The sequence below is a fragment of the Tinamus guttatus genome, unplaced genomic scaffold (genome assembly GCF_059628265.1).
Source record: "Tinamus guttatus ecotype Peru unplaced genomic scaffold, ASM5962826v1 Tinamus_guttatus_pri_ptg000304l, whole genome shotgun sequence".
NCBI lineage: Eukaryota > Metazoa > Chordata > Aves > Tinamiformes > Tinamidae > Tinamus > Tinamus guttatus.
In genome coordinates, this window is record NW_028288838.1 from 271559 (window position 1) to 293179 (window position 21621).

The following is a 21621-nucleotide window of genomic DNA, read 5'->3' on the forward strand; positions in this document are numbered from 1 at the left end:
ACTGTCTGTCCGGGATGCTACAGTGCTGTGTGGGAGCTGTCTAGTGGGATTCTCATTGAATTTCTCTCTTCTAGCTCAATTTTTGGTGCACAGTTTGTCTCCATCAGCGCACCAGAGTCACTCAATTGCCAGCCACTCGCAGCGAGACCACAGCCTTTCAAGGAGTGGTCTGGCTAAGAAAGCCGTCTAACAGCTTGGAGTTTGAGTTGAATTTTAATACAGTAATTCAACAATGGATTATTTTCATCAGAACTTATGCTTTCTTTAAGTTTATTTTTTCTCCTGCAGACTGTATTTCTGCCAAAGAGTAACTATGAAAAGAGATTCCTGAAGAAGTTGAATAAGAAATTTGCAACATCCTTATGATTGAAATCTGACACAAGCTAAGCTTCAGAAATTTTTCATTGATTTTTTATTTCAAGTCATCATCTCCCTTCCCCAAATGCCTTCTCAAAAGCAGGAAACATATTACGAAAACTTCTGTTTGCTACTGAACCTTGAGCTGGTCTTCAAAACACTTTAAGTCGCTTCTATATTTCTCTTTATTGTCTGCTGTAATTTATGTTTCTGATTAAACCTCCCCTAAATCTGGGCCACATCAAAATTCAGTGGAGTATCAAAGAAATGAAGACAAAGCCTCTACTGTGCACCAGATGGAAAATGCATCAAAACAAACCCTTAAAAATGGAAGTTAGGAGAAGAAAAACAAGCTCTGTTAAGTCAGCAGAGCACACTGTACCACATAAATAACTCCAAAAAGTCAGCAGTACAAAGTACAAAACCCCCTCAGCTTTGGCCACATAAGCCAGGACGCTGAAAAGAAGTCAGTGAGAGAAAGCAAAGTTGATTCATTAGAGTTGGCTGAAAGGTGCACAGAAACAAAGCCAGGATGAGGGCAGATCCAATGCAGGCACTGCTTCCAGAAGGACGCTGCCTGCATGGCAATGAGCAGATGCCGAGTGGGCTGGAAGGCTAAAATTAAGCAGTGGCACCTGAGCTGGCGAACGGGGAACAATATGCATGCAACTTCTGCTCATGACAAGCAAGCGAGTTTGAGGCACGCACACCACACACACACCAGCATCGAGGCAAAGAGGGTTCCTGGCCCAGCAGTGTGGAGCGAGGCGCTCGCCAGCTGAACGGCCGCGAAGGAAACACAGGGCGACCCCGGGGAAGGTGTGAGGTAAAGCTGCTCCCACTGGCAAAGTAAAGCTTCTCCCACTGCCAGCGGGCTCACAGCTGGCACCACCACTGCTTTAGAAACCACAGCCAATCACCGAGTTCCCCAAAGACCAAGCGATTTTTAACCCAACAAAGGTAAACTAAAGTTCTAAACAAAAAAACTAATAACCATTTAAATGAAGAAAACTCGAAGTGGCTTGACAAGATACTTCGTGGTCAGCTTGAGCGTCTCCTCACAGCTCTCCCCCAGCGCCTATAGCCCCCAGGCCGCGCGGCGGGGAGGGCTCCTCCGAGGGCTCCCCGTGCCCTCCATGGCGTGCCGGCCCCACGCTCGCTCCCCGCAGCCGCGCAGGCCGGGCTCTCCTCAGCTGCAGGCGGCTGCTCCAGCGCCGCGCGTCCTCGGAGCCCCCCAGGGCGCCGGGCGCCCCACGCGGTTCCAGAAGGAAGGGGAATTCCCTGCGCTGCTCCCACCGCTCGCTCGGCTGAGGGAGTCAGCGGAGCTGGCAAAAGGGAAGTTCCCCTCACTGGCGTGCACCAAATCTCCACCCACTCCAGCATGCTACCACCAACGGCAGGAACCCAGGGAAGTGCAGGAGCAGAGCGGAATATATCATTCACTCCTCACTATCTATGGCTGAACTGATGGATATCCCCCCTTCGGAAGCAGTAACTCCCGATCAATTCTTCCAACATCCAAAATACTGCATACTTCTCTCCCTATGTCACACTGTTTCCATTCTTGTTCGAACCCCTCATGACATAAATAAAGTTAGCGCTGTTTCATCTCATGACTTATTTTACACTGAAGAGCACTGAATTTTATCTGTCATGTGCCCATCCAGTCATGCAGTATCATGAGATCCTTCTACAGCCTTCACATCCAGGCTTCATCTTTACCCCATCAGTCAAGCCTTTTCACTTTTTTCTTAAATAATTTATGAATACGTTGAAACACACAGGTTACAGCATAGATCTTACTAGGACTGGTAATACTGAAAATCTTTTCTTTAAAAGACATTGATATTCTGCTGTTCCACTTCTACCTTTTCATCAGGTAACAACCCAAGACTCAACCATTCCACTCTTCATGAGTCTTTGATGAGAGACATTACTGAAATTCTTTCAGAAATCGAAGCAGATTCATCAATGCCAATACCGCTTTCTTCTACTCTATGACTCCGCCAAAAAACTCAGATTTGTGAGCCATGAACCTCTCTAAGAAAACAATACTAACTCCTCACCAACTGATAGCCTAGGCCTGTTCGTTACTCTGCTTTCTGACGGCACACCTGTTGTGGTCATCAGGCTTCCTGCTTTGTAGATCTCTGATTTTTCTTATAAAGTCTTCTTAAAATGTGGCATGATGCTTGCCCTGCTTGCTTGTACTGAGGCAAATTCAAACACAGAATAACAAATACAGAAATACGTATGCAAACAAGTGAAAACTTGTTGAGAAGGAAGCTCGGGGGCTAAATGGGTACCTAATATGTTGTTAGAGGCTTAAGCAGTAAGGTTGACAAAGTAAAGATCACACAGAAAAGCTGCACTGGCCGGGAAGTCATATTTACTTGAATTGCTGCAAGGAGGTAATCTATCAGGGAGGGAACTTCATGATCTATGATCAAACAAGAGAGATGACTGGCAGACAAACAGATGAGACTGTTGACAGAAGGGAAACAATCTGAGTGACTACATTTTTCACTGCCCAGATCTCAGGATTGCTCTAGGAAAATGTATTATCCGTCTTTGTAGGCTGTAATCTGCTCTTTCTTAAAGCCAAGGAAAACATATCTAGACCTTCCCAATTGCTTAAGAGCAGATGGTAGAACAGGACATATATTAGTTAACAGTTTAGTAATTTCATACTTAAGTTCATTTAGAACCTAAAATACTATTTACTTCTAACATTTCACTCTAGCTGCTTCATCCCTGCAACTTAACAGGGTTCTTCAGAAATTTTATTTCTGCATGCCTTGCTGTCATATCATCCAAAACTGTTTTCTCCAGATATAGAAAGAAAAAAAAAGCAAAGGCAAGACAAAGATAAAATAAGTCTCCTTTTGGAAACAGATGTGAGAGCCTTGTTATCTGTCTGACACAGTAAGCAACCCGAGCAAACTGTTTAAGATTCTGGTACTCTGATGTAAAAATTGCTGTTAGATTGCAAGTGTGGGTCTCTATTAAGTGCATGCATCCACTATATAGAGGAGGAATTTTAGGTTAAATATGTGTGTATGTACCCGTACATACATATATATTTATACAGTAAATACAGCATACTAATTTTGTTATGTATTGGGGGAATTTCTGTGAAAGTGTTAAGACTTCAAATATTAATTGGCAAGCACATGGTTTACTAGGCGCTGTGTTTTACCACAATACATGGAACTAGGAAGCACTGCATTAGATACGAAAATATCTCCTGGCATCTGTGCACTACAATGTGCATGGTGAACATTAAATACCGCTTATGCTAAAATACTCAAAGCTAAAATTATTACATTTTTTAACATTGTCTCCTTTTTTTAATAACCAAGATAGCTTAGAGTTTTGCGAAGTTTCTAACTTGCTAGTCACTCTGCTATTCCTCTAAGGATTTGAATGTTCATCCCTTTAAGTAGGAATAAAAAGATGCGACAGGAAGCTAAAGTTCCACAGAAAAAAAAAATAAGATACTTACTATTTTATCCTAAAATCAGATCTAATAAGAAATAAGCTTTATAATATCCTTATTTCAGCACGACAGAACCAGATGAAAGTTAGGCACTGTGACATCTTTTTTTAGAATCACAGAATCATTAGTGTTGGGAAAGATCTTCAAGATCTTTACCACTCCTTCCGTGTGGAAATTCTTCCTAGTCTAACACGAACCTCCCCTGGTGCAAGTTGACACCATTTCCTATTGTCCTGTGGCAGACACTCTGGAGAAGAGGTCGACCCCCCGCCTCACTACGGCCTCCCTTCAGGTGGTTGTAGAGAGCGTTAAGGTCTCCCTCAGGGCTCCTCTTCTCCAGACTAAATAAGCCCAGCTCCCTCAGCCACTCCTCACAAGGTCCATGCTCCAACTCCACATCCTCAGCACACATCTTATAAGCACTGCAAGTACACACAGCATTACAACACATCTGGGATGCTATATTCTATTGCCTTAAAATAATTTTGCAACCATATCTTTGCTTAGCCTTGCAACAACATTTTTAAAATCACTGACATTCCCCAAAAATATATCTTAGCAATGTATCTTAGCAAAGTATCTTAGCAATTGTTTTTCATGTAGTCTAAATCCATTCCCATGCAAAATAAAGCACCATAGAGTTATTACACTACCTTCAAATTAGCAGGGAAAAAAAAAAACTCGCAAACCCTCTCTGTGTCAAAAATAAATCACTCTTTGACCCGCACTGGACATCAAAGCTCTGAAAGACTTTTTTTTTTTAATCCGGATTGCTTAAAAACAAGGATGCAGAAAATCATTAGAACTAAAACCTTTATATGAAGACAAGGATCTGCTAAAATAGAAGTCTTTAAACCAATTATGTATAAAAAATACCACACAAATAAGCAGCTCAGGATTTCCTTAGAACAAAGGCTTAACGATTGATTTATTTCTTTTCAGTATATATTTATGCAAAGCTTTTGCCATTTTTACGTCTTTTCTGTCAATACTTTTCAGCGATTCGATCTGCACAAAACAGTAACAAATTGCATCTGAGAGGAAAAAGCAAAACGTAATATAAATTGAATTGCTGGTTCCCACAATGCTTGGGCCAAAAAGACATGAATATGTTACGAATATGTTATGACCAAAGCAAACTTTAAACTTTTTCCCCAGAACTCCAGAATAGTAGGCGCTACCAGGAACCTCCAGATGTTGCTGAGTTCAACGCCTTGTTCAAACTGGGCTCAACTGGAACAGGTCGCCCAGGCAGGCTTTGAGCATCTCCCAAGGATGGAGACTGCACAACCTCTTTGCGCAGCATCTGCTCTTGTTCAAACACTTTCAACGTGAGGAAAGGTTTTTATCAAATTTAAAAGGTATTTTTGGTGTTTTGGATGATTCCTGCTGTCTTGTCACCAGGCAGCCCTGAAAAGAGTCTGGCCCTATCTACTTTACTCCCTCCCTTCAGGGTATTTATAAACATCGAAAGACTACCCCAAGCCTTCCTCCTCCAGGCTAGAAAGCCTTGAGAAACCCTGTCATCTTCTTAATAATAAAATCTAACTTTTGAAGCTTTTTGTTTTTTTTTCTAATTCTATGCATTCTAAAAAAGAAACAGTCAAGAAAACTACTATAGCCAGGTCATGCTGAATTTACCTTAAGACAAGCAAAATGTAAATTAGCTTTCAAAGTTGCACAAAACTAGTTTTACTTCAATATATCTGCCACAAAAAGTGTATGCTGTATTAAAATCTAGTACTTGAGATTAAAATGCTAGTTTGTGATAAGTATCAGTAAATACCCTTTTTCTGTCAGCTACAGTAACATATGCTAAAGCTCTTCTAGACCACTAAGAGTTATGTAATTTAATATTAATACGGCATTATTAATATCACATGCCTTTAATGGAAATAAACCAATATGCCTAGGAAAGCAGAATCACTGGAGGAATACCATATGTTCCTCTATCTCAACTATTGACATTTATTCAACAATTGTTGTATTAGTCAGGATTTTTCTTCAAAAATTGTACTCTGATGCTGAAAAAAAATGGCTTAACTCTTTTTCTGGCTAAGTTTGGCTTTCAGAAATTTCCATAAATTTATATAATTGCACAAAATTCACAACAGATTTAAATCAGCTTCACTAATTTAAATATTTTTGCTGTAATCTAACACCAAGGCTACCAAAAGTTCTTCATCTCACCTCTTCTTGTTTAACACTGAATCATGAAGAAAATGGGAAAGTTAATTTGTTTCTGGCAGAAAAGAAAAATATTCTCAAGGAGTACTCTCCAAAGTATTAGTTTTAAATTGTCCAAACGGCAATATTGATAAGGTACTTTAATATGTACTTTTGAAGACTACACTAAACTAAATAATCACTAAGGTTTAGATTACAAGAAATATAACCATAGACATACAGTGGGCAAGACTCTTTCTTCTGAGAGAGTTATTCCAAACATACTTCAGCGTAAGAGCTAAATTTGAACTTGATCTTAACTCTTACAAGGAAAATGTAATGACTGAAGCAATGCAAGAAATAAATACATAAACTGCTCTTTACTAGGCAGAAAAATGCAGCCCATGATTTCATAATTTTATTCTTTATAGGATATACATTCAAAAACTTCTCAACAAATGTAAGAAATCAAAATCAATTCTCGTGAGATTCTTTCTGCTTTATTATTGCTACACATAGACACAAGATACTGTCAATAAAATGAGTTGGAAAATAGAATGTAACTTTTATCTGTGCTATATAAAAAACACAGGGAGCATTATGTACAATACATTTTTGCACACAGAACATTATGTACAATAAAGATGACTTTCTTATAAAAGGTAACAAACATTACTGAGTGCAAAGCACAAGCAGAGACAAAGTGACTATGAAGATCACGGAAGACAGAAGGTACTGCTTTGCTTTTTCTTGAATGCTTAAATTATTTGCACTTATTTCCATGAAGATTTTATGTAGGAATGGATATTAATATTAAATAGCTATTGTATGAAAAAAAGAAAAAAAAGGAAAAGAATCCTTGGAAAACAAATTTGTCATTTACATAAACTAAGCAGACAAATGTTCAATTACAATATATATCTAGAAAATGGAGACCTTCTTCTAACATGAAGAATCGTCCATGTATAGACAGAAAGTAGATATACCTAACACTTCACTGCTTTTTCTCTTCTTTTGATGAATTGTATAGATTTTCAACAAGAAAAAAAAACGCAGTCCCTCTTTTTTTCCTGTTTTTTTTCCAGTCTCTGCTTTATAGTAGTTCTCCTATTTTCTACATATACAGACCTCTAGTGACTTTAAGACCTTCTTCAGCATTATTGCATCGACCATCAAACAGCATATTTGTTTTTCAGAGAGAACATATTATCATACTGAACTGCTGTATTTCATCTGACAGTAAGCCAACAGTAACAACTGAATTTCCCAAGTTAGTCATAATACTCCAAGGGATTTCTTTTGTTTGAAGAGCTAATCCCTAAGACAACACAAATTAAAAAACAAAGCGGACATTGTTTTATTAATCAATTTGGCACTCTTGATATCATATCCATCTTTATCACTACAATTCTTTTCTGGTCTGCAAATGGATTGTTTTCTCTTTTAAAAAATGAAATTTAGCTTTAAACATGAAGCATAGAGACACTGTACTTTACTATATAGGTCAGCAGTAGTTTATAAAAAACGCGTCTGCAAGATGAGCTCATGTTAAGCTTTTAATTCTAGTACGATTATCTTACATTTCTGAAATAGATTACAAAAATGAGGTGCATTTGCACAACATTTTAACATTACTGCTTTCAAAATTTGTTTCTTTAAAAATATTCAATGCTTTAAAATGTCCTCCCAAAGTATTTTCTTCAACAACTAATTAAATAATAAGGCACAAAAGCAGATACAAGTAAACATATAAAAAGTCCAAAAAATGACTATGAGATGTTTCTACCTACATTTAAATAAATGGTGCAAGAATGACAATGTTGTCACAAAAATACCAGAGAACCACAGCTCAGTTCCTACTCCATCAGTTCCTTCCTCCCATTCATACTTAGGATTTATTGGTGGTGGGGACTGCTAGGTCTCTACTTCATTCCGAAGAAGCTACTAATGCGCTATCCCAAAGGATGAGTTTTTCAAAGTAGTTGGAGATTTAATTATTCATACGGTAGCTGCAGGACTTCCAAACCTCCACTTCTAATTACTTTCTTTGTAATTATCCCTAATCACAGCACTGGAATCACACTAAATATGAAGAAAGCAGTTTCCTTCACTGGAACAAAGCCAATATGTACTTTCTCCTGAAACTTATAAAACTGCAATCTTCTCCTCACTAAAAAGTGTCATATGCTGACCTCAGTCAAATTTTTTCAGCCCAGATTATTCCCACACCATCTTTCAAATCCAAGGTAAATCAAAGGATGATGTGGACACTTTTAAAATATATCTGAAGTAAACAAGGGAAAAAAAATAATGTCTCATTTCAGGTCTAGGAGCAAATACTCATGAGGGATAGAACAAGCTGCGATTTTTTGATAGAATGTGAATTAAGTAATTCAAATTGAGTTAAACCATCCCCTCCTCCAAATGAAAATGATGGTATTTCAGAGAGAACACACATGAGGTATCTACTCAGAACACACTAATAAAGATTCTTTGGTATAGAGTGATAGAATCACTTTCAACTTGGTGGTTTGCCAGAATTGAAGCAAGGACATAAAGCTGTCCCACATCTCAAATTAATGCCCTAGACTCCAGCTTATACAGCTGGTCTTTCTCTAGGTCACTGGAAATTTAATTATGTCCACATAAGTCAAAAGGGAAAAAAAAAATGTGGACAAAGAAAAAAAAAAAAAAAGACTTTGTCCTCTATCTCTTTTTCAAACTACAGGAAAGATCATCTCTCCTATTTTTCACTCCCTTATTTTCAACTGAAATGACAGTGAAAGAAGGGAAATTACTGATGATTTTGGGATACTATTATCTGCAAAAATGACAGACCTAGCTCAAACTTTCTGATAGGCACTTTAGCAAAAAAAAAATTCAGAGCTGTTAATGCCAAATGTAGTTTCAAGTAGCTGGCATAAAGGACTATAAATCTCCTTTAATTCCACAAAGCCAAGACATTTTCATTTTACAGCAAAACGAAAGGTTTGATTATAACCCAAAAATACACAGCTCTTCTGGAAGAAATGTTAGTCAAAAATATTTTTTAACTGCTACATTCATCAAACTAGTATATTTTGAAAAAATAAAATTATAAAATAATTGTAAATTTATCAGATAAACATAAAAAAGCAAGGAGACAGACACATAAATGTAGTTTAATGCTTGGAGCACCTCTATGTACCATACAGGAGTATATGCAGAGATTCTGACCATTTATGGGCCATGTTATGTTAGGCACGAGAAACAGTCCAGTTTTGCCAGCTGTTAGCACCAAGAAGGAGGATTTGTCAGCTCAGGAACACTGCTATGCTGCTTATGAAATTCTGCCATGTTCAGTGCCATGTACAACACACATACAGTTGCACATATATCTTCTTACTAATCAAAATCCATCTAAATTTCCTTCGAGGCTAGTGCTTCTTCTTGGATAGATATCTCTGAGGTCTTGTATGTACCCAATAAACACTAGACAGAAAATCTTGGTAAAGCAAAAAAGTCTGAATTTAGGCTCTGAGAAAGATTTATGGTTTTATTTAAAAATGGACTTATTTTTGCGGGGCGGAGGAGGGGAGATGTTAATTAAACATTGCAGTTGTAGCAAAACCAAACATTTTAAACTTACCTGAAAACAGCGTGAAAAACTCTAGTCTCTACCATATTTTCAAAAGCTGAGAAATACTGGCTTTGTCATGAATTATGTCAGCAGACTGGGCTTTCTGCTGGAAAGTACAGCAGTGGTTGAGCTCAGGTGTTTCTAAAAACCATTTGAAGGGTAGTTTCACTTTTCAAATTAAAAAAAAAAAAAGCGCTCTACTAGCGCTGGTTAATATAGTATTCCCTTAGGTAACCCAGAAAAGAAATTTTGTATCCTGAGGCACTCAAAACCTGTTATGCAACTACAGTCCATCAAAAAACATACAGTCAGAAGAAAGGCAGTAACAGAAAATGTGATGCCAAATTTATCTTGTCATACCTTCATATTAGATGCCTCAGTTTCCAGTTTTGTAAGGTGATTTGAGTTGTCCTCAAGCTCTTGTCGAAGGTTGGAGTTTTCCATCTTTAACGCTTCAACTTGCTTTAACAACTGATCATATGAAGCTGCAGCCATCCTGGGCTACCCTCAACCCTAGAAAAGTAAAAGACAACACAAAAATTAAACATTTTAAGAAAAAAAAAAGAAAAAATGAACTTCTTTTTTCCCTTAACCACTCACTGTTGTAAACATTCAGTTCAATCTCGACATTCAAAACTATCTTGACTTCACCAAGGCTTTTGACACCGTCCCTCACAACATCCTCCTGGGCAAGCACCGGAAGTGTGGGATAGGTGAGTGGGCAGTGAGGTGGATTAGGAACTGGCTGGATGGCAGAGCTCAGAGGGTGGTGATCAGCGGTGCAGAGTCTAGTTGGAGGCCTGTAGCTAGCGGTGAGAGTCCAGCGCAGGGCCACAAGGATGATCAGGGGCCTGGAACATCTGCCCTATGAGGAGAGGCTGAGGGAGCTGGGCCTGTTCAGCCTGGAGAAGAGAAGGCTGAGAGGGGACCTGATCAGTGTCTGTAAGTACCTCAAGGGAGGGAGTGAGGAGGATGGTGCTGGCCTCTTTTCAGTGGTGACCACTGACAGAACCAGGGGAAACAGCCACAAGCTAAAGCATCAAAACAGGAACTTAAGGAAAAATCTCTTGACGGTGAGGGTGACAGAGCCCCGGAACAGGTTGTCAAAAGAGGTTGTAGAGTCTCCTTCTCTGGAGATCTTCAAAACCCACTTGGACGCAGTCCTGTGCCACGTGCTCTAGGTGACCCTGCGTGTGCAGGGGGGTTGGACTAGATGACCTCTAGAGGTCCCTTCCAACCTTAAGGATTCTATGATTCTATGATTCTAATTCAAAACCATTAAATTAAGCTATTAATGGCATTTAGTAAGAACTAATGCCATTTCAAAACATTTTTCTCTAATCTTCCCTTCAGTTCAACAAAGAAGTTAAAAGTAATCGCTTCGGATATGATGGTAAACTAGAATTCATGAGGGAAAAATCATACCATCACACAAAATCATTGCTAGATTTAGCACTTCAATTTTAACAATAAAAAACTAAGGAATAATAGGCCATATAAAATCATGTTTGAACAGTCAACAAGCACTGGCAACCTTATCTACAAGATGCTGACTGACTGCCCACATATTGTATGAAGTGGGACAGTCGCAGATGTCCAGCACTCCTTAGAATAACATATAGTAATAGAAATGTTGTGTGAAAACAGAACTACAGTAAGAACTGAGCAGTTCTAACAGAGCAAAAGCATCAAATGTAGCAGCAATCAATCTTTATGATTAGGAGTTTTGCAAAAGACTTTAAATAAACATTCGATATATTTCCAACACACACACAAAGTGGTTATAATGAACAGTAGAAAAAAAAAAAAAACAGATAAAAAGCTTTTTGTAGTACCAGGGATACTCCATACTGAAAACACAAAAAGGAAATTAGGAAGGAAATTATGAAATAAAAAAATTCCAATAGTTTTACAGTGATTTAGTCAGTAATCTACATTTTCAATGATACTTATTTTGAGAAATATGGTAACAATGCTAAAATACCACCACAATTATTCAGCCATTACAAGATATAATGAAACAAATATTCTAATTTAAGTGATAAAATTTATATTATTTCCCGCTTTCCAAATTCACAAACCATTGGAGCTGTCATCTAAAAAATGTCATGCAGGATAATGAAAGCTTGGCTAATCACATTTGCAGCAATTTACAGTTGAAGTCCTCAATTTCTTACTCATCAGTCATTCAAGAGACTAACAGGAAGCCCACCAAATTCCACTGTAAGAATTTACTGAGCAAGTAAAGGCTCTGTAAGTCAAAGGAGAAAAATACAAAACACTTCCTTTTTCACTATTGCTTTCACTTTGCTTTGGAAAAGATCTAAAATCTAAAGTTAGATCCTCATTAGAACATTTTTTGTCCTCCTGGAGCATACTGCAAGCGCAGGCTGCCTGGAGAAGGGAGCTGACAGCGCAGCAGCCTCTGCGCACCCGCTCACCATCCCTCCGACCTCTGCAATTGCAAGGCCAAGAAGTGCCTGAGCAATCAATTTTGCTCTCCATGATCCCTCTTAATTGAATTATCAGGCTAATTAGAAAGTTGGTAACATTAGCCCATCAGTTGGACTTAGTTCACCTACATGAAATCTGAAAATTATGATCAAATCTCATTTATGCTCAAATGCTAAAGACAATTGGAGAAAAAATATATATAATTAAATATATATTTATACATATATATATAGCTATATATATATATGTATATATATATATGTATATATGTATATATATATAACAAAAGCCATACTGTTTTTGATGCTGAGTCCACCACTTTTTCAAGAAACAGATCTTCACATCCCAAGCACCTCTCATCTTTAAAGAATGAGCAAGAAGCTGCCATTTGTGGACTTCAATGAAAGTACAAAGGAGTTGAAGAAAAAAAATCCTGATGTAAGTTTATGTGATATACCATGATATACCAGAGACCCCAATTTCAAAGAAAGGACAGCAATCTGAGACAACTATTGTATTCCCTTCCATGGATTGTGTGCCTTTAGCATCAGATGGCTCCAAACCACCACTGTCAAAGTCTGTTTTAACAAAAAAAAAGAAAGGAAAAAAAAAGCAGTACACTCTCTTCTATTAATTTGCTAAATATTAATTTGCCACTCTAAAGAAAAAACATTAGCTGTAGTTTACATTTCTTTTCAGAACATAGACTACATGGACAATGCTGCAAAATCCCAAGCAAAGGTATATAACTTTAGAATGTTTTTACTGTAAACTGCTGTAAATAGTATCATACTGTATTAGTAATAGCATCTGTTGTTTTATAAGAGACTACAAGATTGTACTGAGGAGGTAATTAACTAATGTTAATTTGTTGCAGCTCTGACATGTTGGAAATACAGCTTAATTATATCCCACATTTATTCACTTGCCTCCTACTGACAGAGGCTGCTGTGGACTGAGAGTTTGACATGAATGTCAGTTCCAACCAGGTTATGTTTTTCTTATATTATGCTAATATAAATTAGCATTTATATGGCATATTAATATGGATGGGGATAAATATGGATGGACAAGTAAGGACTGATGTGTCAGATTCTTTCATTTTCCGTCTAATCTGAGAAACTATCATTCAGGAATTGGCAGAGTAAAATGATTTGTCACATTAACAAAATTCATAAACACAAAGAAGAAAAAGGAGAAAAATGAGTGAGGAGAGAACCTACAGTACAGCAGCAACTGTGTGGCTCCAACTGGGTGGCTTCAATTTTTAAGTGAAAGCAAACTTAAATATAATTACGTTAAATAGTAAGATTCTAGTTATGGAAGGGGTGATACTGAAAGTTTTAAGTAGTACACCTTACATAAAGTGCCCACCAACTCTCTACAATTCCAACTTTAAGGCAGTATTTCAAAAAAAAAAAGTTTTATTCGTGTATCCAGTAATAAAAAAATAACTATTTTTTCCTTAAAAAAGTGTGCTCCTCTTCTCACCCCCCAAATCCAACAAATTTCTCTTAGCTGAAGAGAAATTGAACTATACATTGAATAGTTTCAGATAAGTGAAATAAACGACACATTTGCCAGATTGTTAATTTCAATTGATTTGATAAGACTCAGCAGAATTCATGAGTGGCTTTAGGCAATGCCATCTGTTGCTATCACTCAGCATATGAAAACTGGAAGCAGGATTTCAAAACTCCGAAGAAAAAAATACATTAAAAAATACCAATTTCATCATCTTTCTCTCCTGATCTTAGTTCCAAAGATCTCCTTCCTTTTGTGGAATATGTATTTTTTCATAATACGGAATGAGGCCATGTTCCACCTCAAACTAGGAGTCAATTACAGATTTAGATGTCAAATACTACTATGTAGGTGTTCAGATAAAGAACTATTGAGATTAGCTCGCTGCTAGAAGCCAGGTAATCCAAGAACATCCTCAATTTTTATTAAATAACAGACACTGTCCACATTGACAATAAACTACAGTTTTCACAGTTAGAAAGGAAACTCAATCCTCAATAATATTTTGAACTTGAATCTAAAATAGTACTTTATTTTACCTTCCATTAGTATTAAATACAATTTTCTTGTGTTCACTTATTACAGAAGAAACCCCAAAGGTAAGTAAAAAACAAAAGCGTTTGTTCATGGAATCACTTATTATGATCAATACCTTTACATTACAAAATGGAGATTTTATACCACAAAATAACCTATATATCCCAATAAGTTAAATAATGAAGCTTTTGGTAATCCAAAACATCCAATCCAAAAGTAGGACTAGTTTGAAGGTCTTATGCTGAATTTAGAATTCAGAATACAAACATTAACAAGTATCTCATTTCTACTCTTCAAATCACTCATAAGCTGCAGAAACAGAAGGGAAGATAAATGAGGAAGATTAATGAAGCGATTTGAGAGAATTCAGCAAAGCGTTTTGGAACTCTGTATGGTGGCACATATTATTTAAGAGAAATCCTTACAGATTCAGTATGCTCGGCATTTCTCCAAAAGCACATGACAATTTTAGTAACAGATAAAAACGCTGTGTAAAAAAAGGGCTTCCAAGCTTGGTGATGACACAAACTGAAAGATGCTGCAAAACATTCCTGGTTACCTGAAGCCGATCTGAACATCTAGCGCTGGCACAGAAAACACAGAGGCAGGAGCTCTATTTCTAATTATTCTTTGTCATTCTCAACACTATGCAGCTCTGGCACTTGCTGCGCATGTCCCGGCTGCAAGCATCATCAATAGCCCACCACAGCACTGAAGAGTGCCCCGAAGAGAAGCAGCGTGACTTTGGATGCACCAAGGGCCAGGCAGGCATGCCCTGCTTTCAGCGATGCCAGCTCTCTCCCAGCTAGATGCTTGCAGGATTCACTCCACCACAGCACAGCACTCCTCAGCAGCAAATGGACACCAACCTCCTCAACCTCCAAGATGATTCTTGGCAGCCTCCTGCCCCTGAAAAGGAAGGACTATCACAGCAAACTACTTTGCAGAAATGACAGATCCAATCTACCACCTCTATTATGGTACAACATTTGAAATGATGCCACTTGTAAAATCCACTAAGGTTATGATAGAGATCAGTAGGAAACTGTAAATAATTAAGAAATTAACAAGATGCCATGGGGTTGTGCTGAAAGTAGATTTGTTGGGATGGAGGCAGATTATTAGTCAAGTTCCCGAAGTACTAGTTTGTGACAGGTATTACTCAATATTTCATTATCAACCTTGGTGCTAGAAGTGGCAACAAAGCTTGACATCATAAATACAGGAAGTATCAGGAGACCACAGGCCTGGAACACAGTATATAAAGAATCTGACAACCCAAAGAAGGGAACAGTAGGAACAGAATGAAATTAAGTAACACGAAATGTAAGTTGTTCGTTTAGGAATCTCTAAAAAGAGATAAGCCTGTTAATTGGTATCTTGCCATTAGAAGTAATAAGCAGAGAGAAGACTAACTTCGACCTTACCAGTCAGCCAACAAGCCAGAGCACTACCAACCGCATACTAACACAGGGAAAGCAAACATAACCCCTGAAGCTACCAGTACCATTTTACAGATATAAGTAACATCTGAACAAGGACACTACGCACAGCTTTGGTGAACCATACTAAGAAAGGGAATGTAAGTGGGTGCACAGGAAGATGTTAAGTGAACAGAAGAATAGAAGGACTCTTATAGGAGAAGTGACTAGCTGAGCAAGACACGGCTGCTTCAGCAAAACAAAGGCTGAAAGGACGTAACTACATCTTATAAATATTATTACAGAAGGAAAAAAAAAAACACCTAAGGAGGAGAAAAATATTTATGTTAAAATGCAATACTGACATGGAACAAATGGGTATGAACAGGTCATTAATGACCGTACACTGTAAACTTCCATTAGAAGCTATAAATTCAGAAATATCCTTGCCAAGCTGAATGCACAGGAAGGAACTAGACTTAACTCAGAAATCCAATCTGATATTCCTAAGCACAAACACAAGCTACTTTAATTCCTACAATCCATTATATCGGCACTATTCAATTACAACTAAATTGCTTCTCTACACGCATTTGAATCTTTTTCTCCACCTCATTTTTCAGTGTCCTTTATAATAATGAAATGTCAGAGTATTTCACAAAAGATAAAGTCATTACACTTCAAAAAGAGCCATAGGTAACACGTGATGACAACAAAGCCAGCTAGGCTCTCCAGTGCTGAGCACTGTGGCATCTTTCAGCACTTGGCTTTCAGACTGCAATCACAAGGCTCAATGAGACACTCACTAGCTGTTCTAACTGTTTTGGGTAGATTCCTAAGAAATAAATTTATTTCAACAACCATTTGGGGCATTCACCTCAGCATCCAACTAGGTATATGCCTCTAAGAATATATATGCCAAAAGTTGCTTCTCCTCTGGAAACAGATACCCACCAGTAATCCCGAACTGACACTTGCACACATTAGAGCTCAGATCTCCAAATTCTTGGATTTATGCTCAAAAATCATTCCTCTGGCTACCAAAAAAAAAAAAAAAAAGGAATTTTTAAACACAGAAGTGGTAGCAGCAGCAAAAGAAGAGAAGTTAATAGTATCTTCCTACCCATTTCTTGTCATTTCTTAGTGGCCGGAGCACTTGTCATGAGGAGAGACTCAAACCTGGGAACCTCTTCAGATAAACACAGTTCACAGCCCCTCTATTCCTTCCCTTGCTGCCAAGCAAGAAAAAATTTACACTTGGCCCCCTGTGCTGAAGTTACCATTGCATACTCACACACAGGCATATTCAAAATTCAAGGGGCCAAAATCAGTTTAATTGAGACAACATTTGAGAATGAGAACAATTGAGAGTACGATTCTACAGGTATGAAGCTCCTACCCTGGAGAGTTGAGGTGGAAAGAAGGATGTTGAATTCTTGGTTCTTATACCTATTTTATACTGTACCTGACCCAAAGCAAAATGTGTGAAATACAAAACAGCGCAGTGTTGGGAAATTAGTTATTCTACTTCTGGGTCAGGCTCCATTTTACACTCCACACTTCGTTTTGCAGAGTGTCTCAGAAACAAACAGAAGAACACAGGTACCTCTATTGCTCCAAGAAATAACTCTCTTGAGATGCAGGCTTGCCCAATAAGAAATATCTAGAGTCCTGGTCTCCGACTTCCCTGACCTGTATTCACATCATTAAAGATTTCTTTGCTTCCATCTCCTATGAAAGTGAGGTGAAATCATGACAAAAAAATTCTCTACGCTCTACTGAATCAGCAGCTTACATGAATACATATATCAAAGGAGAAATTCAAGGTGAATACTCCTTGACATACTAAAATCAAAAACAGTTGCCTGAATTGATGCAAATGCACTGTTAAGATTTAGATATACATTCTACGTTAAGAAAATTATGCAGGCACAACTAGCTAAGAATCAAGAATTTTGTTTGGGTCTTTTTGTCCGAAACCCCAATAAAGATAGACAATAATACCAACACTCTTAGTTTTATATTAATGAGAATCCAAACACTAACAAGACAAATATTTCACTTCTACTCTGTGAACCACTCAAACAGCAAAAAAAAAAAAAAATGGCAGGATTAATGAGGAAGTTTAACCAAGTCACTTAGGAGAATCCAACTACCCTGCACTAAGCTAAGTATCTTGTCCTTGTTACTTTTTACCATTCTGTTGATTTTTGCCATCACTCCCAGGTGACTGATGGGGAATGTGATGTGCTTTAAGAGCACGTCACATTGAATTCGGGAGGAAAAAAGAAATGTATGTGGTGACAGACCACACTGTCACTAAAGCGTACTTTTGATGTTTCCTAACTAGCTACTTACTCATTACTTTAGCACGTTTCAAGGAGTTTTTTCCAAAGCCCCTGGCTTACGGCTCCTGCCTTGCAGGAGTGCCAGGGCTGGGCTGGCCACAGCCCCAGCTGTCCCCTGGCCACCTCCACCAGATCCCAGCCAGGGAGGAGCTCAGCTGCTGGGGCAGCAGCTGCCCAACCACTGCAGATCACCACTTGCCACACTAAGGTAATCTGAAAGAGGTGTCGGTTTAACTTAATACACTGGGCCATTAACCACAGTGGTTCAGCAGCTGTTACTTGAGCAGATGCAAAAGAGGGGCAGGGCTCACAGGCAGGGGCAATACACAGCACAGCTGTTCCAAGGTAGGCCAGCCCTACTCGCTAATTTTAGCTCCAAATGTACAATCTTACATGGTTACCTTCTCTGATATACTGGGAACCTCAAAGAGAATGAAGTTTGGCCATACTTATTTTGTATGTACTAGGCCATACTTATTTTGAACATAGCAAACCGCGCTGATTTGCATTAATTCAATTTTTCAATTGAGCAAATCCTTTATCAGCTTTTCCATGATGCTGACTGGGGCTTGAGTTCAGATTGAATGTTCAATGGCTTACATATAGATGTCATTCTGCTTCTCTCTTTTTAATTTCAGCAAAGTATCAGCATCTCTCTCCTAAGTCTTTTTTGCTGTTTTAATAATTCGTCAAAAAATTATCAGTTCAGCCTGGGGCCAGTTTTCCAGGCCTGTTAATTTCTAAATGCTCAGCCTTCGTAGGTACTATTTAATACTTCCCTTAAGTAATCACTGCCAAATATTCCATCCCTGAAGGTGATTAGAACCCACTATCCTGGCTCCTTCCAGAGAGTGCAAAAAGTCATATATCTGCCTTTTCCAGCATATCTGTGAACAGTTTTGATACTTCCACCTGGTGGCAAGCCTATGCCTTAATAAAATGGCTTTTGTTGCTAACCTTCTCACCCTACCCCTCTCTGCATCAAAGAGCAAATCCTCAGACTTCCAAGCAGCAAAGAAGTTATTTAGTTTTACATCTAGGCTGCGTGGGTGCACAAACAGTGAGGAAAACGTCCATGAAGAGAAGAGCAGCATTACAGACCTGGTACCTTCAGTGATAATGTGCGTCAACCACAGGGATGCAGGAAGGAGTGGAAAACAGCCACCACTGAAAACTTTCTCATGAGCTTGTTTTAGCAATGGGCACTTCGACATCAGAAAGTGGCTTGCAATTTATGCAATACTATAACAGTATCCTTTTAACGTCCAAAGCACTGAAAACTGGAAGTTGTTCATGAAGTGGTATCGAAAGATAATCCCTGGATTAGGTGCCCTCTGAATTCCCTACTTTGGAGTGTGTGGGGTTTTTTTTGTTTGTTTTTTTGACGGGAGGGAGAAGAAGAGGGGAGGGCATGGAGGAAAAACAAGGTCCAGATTAAAAGTCATTACTGTTATCAGTTTACTAATAAAACGTATGAAAAGGTCAAATCCTTGAAAACAAGGCCGTGCCTCCCCTACTTAAACCTAACAGCTGTATGGAGAGGATTTTCTCCTTATTTTTCCATCTACTTCTGCATGAAGGTTAGCTTTGCACAGTGGAATGAACCATTTAGCTGTTAATATACCTGACCTTCCCAAATCCTTTCGACTGTGGGAAGGGTAGGAGTTATGCCTCCCCTCGTCATATGCGTTTAACGCTCCCACCAAATTACAGAGCCATGGGTAGATTCTGGGATACTGTTCCTTACGTTCAATAACACAGGAAGTATGCTGCAAAACCTATGGTGCACGAACTTTTGAAAGACAGCCAAAATTCTGCTAGTCGCAGGCCAATGAGCAACACCCTGGAACGCAGATATTGCAGAATTTCATACACTTTGTCCTAGCAGTGACTGTCCTCCCAGTTGACATTCTTGCCCTGCACTCACCAACCATCATCACAAGTGGACACATGATCTGTTTTCCCTAAGCAGTCTGTAACTTGGCACATAATGGCCCCAAAATAATAAACGCTCCATGTTTTCTGCATCCTGTAAGAGCAGTAGGAGAAGGACAGTTGTGAGGGCAGGCTCATGTGAGCTCTGAATTGCTTTGCTTGTTATAGGTCAAGTACGAATGCTTTTGTATTTACTTATAACGAGAAACAATCCCGCATTTAAGACTTGACTAGAAAATATTAACAACCCCTCCTCAAAAAAAAAAAAAAAATCATAATAACACCAAAGAAAGAGGGTAAGTCATACATTCCAGGCTATGAACAGTCAAGTGGAGCTTTTATCACACTGTCAAGGAGGGAGGGAAAAAAAGAGAAAAAAAGAAAATCACAGTTCTTCCTTTAGAATTCTGCGTTGGGAAGTTCCCTAGCTTGTTAGTCATGCTGCATTCTGAATACGACTGGGAAAATACGAAACACGATTTGCATTTAAATACTATATTGAACACAAAGCCGTTTAGACACCATTTGAATCATAACTTGGACCAGGGATGATTCACAACCTGCATACTCATTCTTCACAATGATCGTCTTCGCTACTCACAGCCAATTGTGTATGTCCTCACTACATTTGACTTTTTATTTCTCTTCTTCTTCTAGTTGTCCAATTCCAGAAAATCTAAGCTATTCAAACACCAAGAGAGAGCTCTCATTCTAGCAAGGCAAACTAATACCATTAACGTGAAATAAATTGGTTTTAATTTAAAAAAAGAAAATGATATTATGTTAAAATAAGAAAATATGGAAATATCTTTCCACATTGGGTTATCTGTCAGGGTCATCTTCAGCACCTGATGCAAACAGAAGACCATTTGCCTTGCCGGAAAAACATCAGCATCTGTTCACACAGGTCCTGTTCAAATGCTGGAAAACAACCGGCTGAGATGAAAGTTTTTACTGGCAACAACCTATTGTCACAGCATATCATCAGCATCATAGCTTGATTTTAACACAATTTCATCACATTTCATCAACACAAACACATTCTACCAACTGAATTGAGATACACACATAATTCCCGTTTAGTAATTTGTAAGCCAAAGGGATCAATTTTAGACAGTCATTTCCAACAAATGCTATTTTAGATCATGCTGATAATATACTAATAATTACAGTGTCTGTTATGACAGCATATATCAGAGCACTTATCATAACCAACAGTTTCCACAAATATTTTGGCAAATACGATTATGTGGATTTCTGGAGCAATCTTTAGGAAAATCTGCAATTATTAATTATTTAAAGAATTGAAAAACTGTCTTTTATTCATGTTGCCATTTTTCAGGGTGAGATTGCCGTTTCTTATAGCAGCTACTTAGCCTACTACACAAAATAATACCAAGAGTTTTTGAAGGTCTAAGAAAGTAAAGGAAGAAGCATCACCAGAATAATCATTGCAATCACCATCATGCTTTGTCATTGTCTTTCTTTTGGGGAAGAGGAAGCCAAAGCGCCTTTGCCATCTTGTGCATCTTCTAATATTGAGCTACTGTGATAAACATGCAAGACATTACAGGACCAAACATCCAGTGTCCAGATGCTTTCTGACCCCAGGTACTCCAACTGGTAAGTCCTCAACTACCATTTTAAAATTTAACGTTGTCCTGAGTGTAGCTCACTGACAGACATTTATAACACCCATCCTAGAGCAGGTATATGGCCAACATGATGAATGCATTGAGAGGATGTTTAATATAAATTAGA

At 38.3% G+C, this 21621-nt stretch overlaps 1 protein-coding gene across 3 annotated transcripts in view; it reads right to left on the reverse strand.

The window, feature by feature from the left end:
* Positions 1-21621, reverse strand: part of APC (APC regulator of Wnt signaling pathway) — an 87344-nt gene that overhangs the window by 44447 nt on the left and 21276 nt on the right. For all 3 annotated transcript variants that reach the window (XM_088528160.1, XM_088528161.1, XM_088528158.1), the window contains exon 2: positions 10002-10154. In XM_088528160.1, the coding sequence (XP_088384286.1) occupies positions 10002-10136 (135 nt within the window). In that variant the 5' untranslated portion in view covers positions 10137-10154. The remainder of the gene's footprint in view (positions 1-10001; positions 10155-21621) is intronic.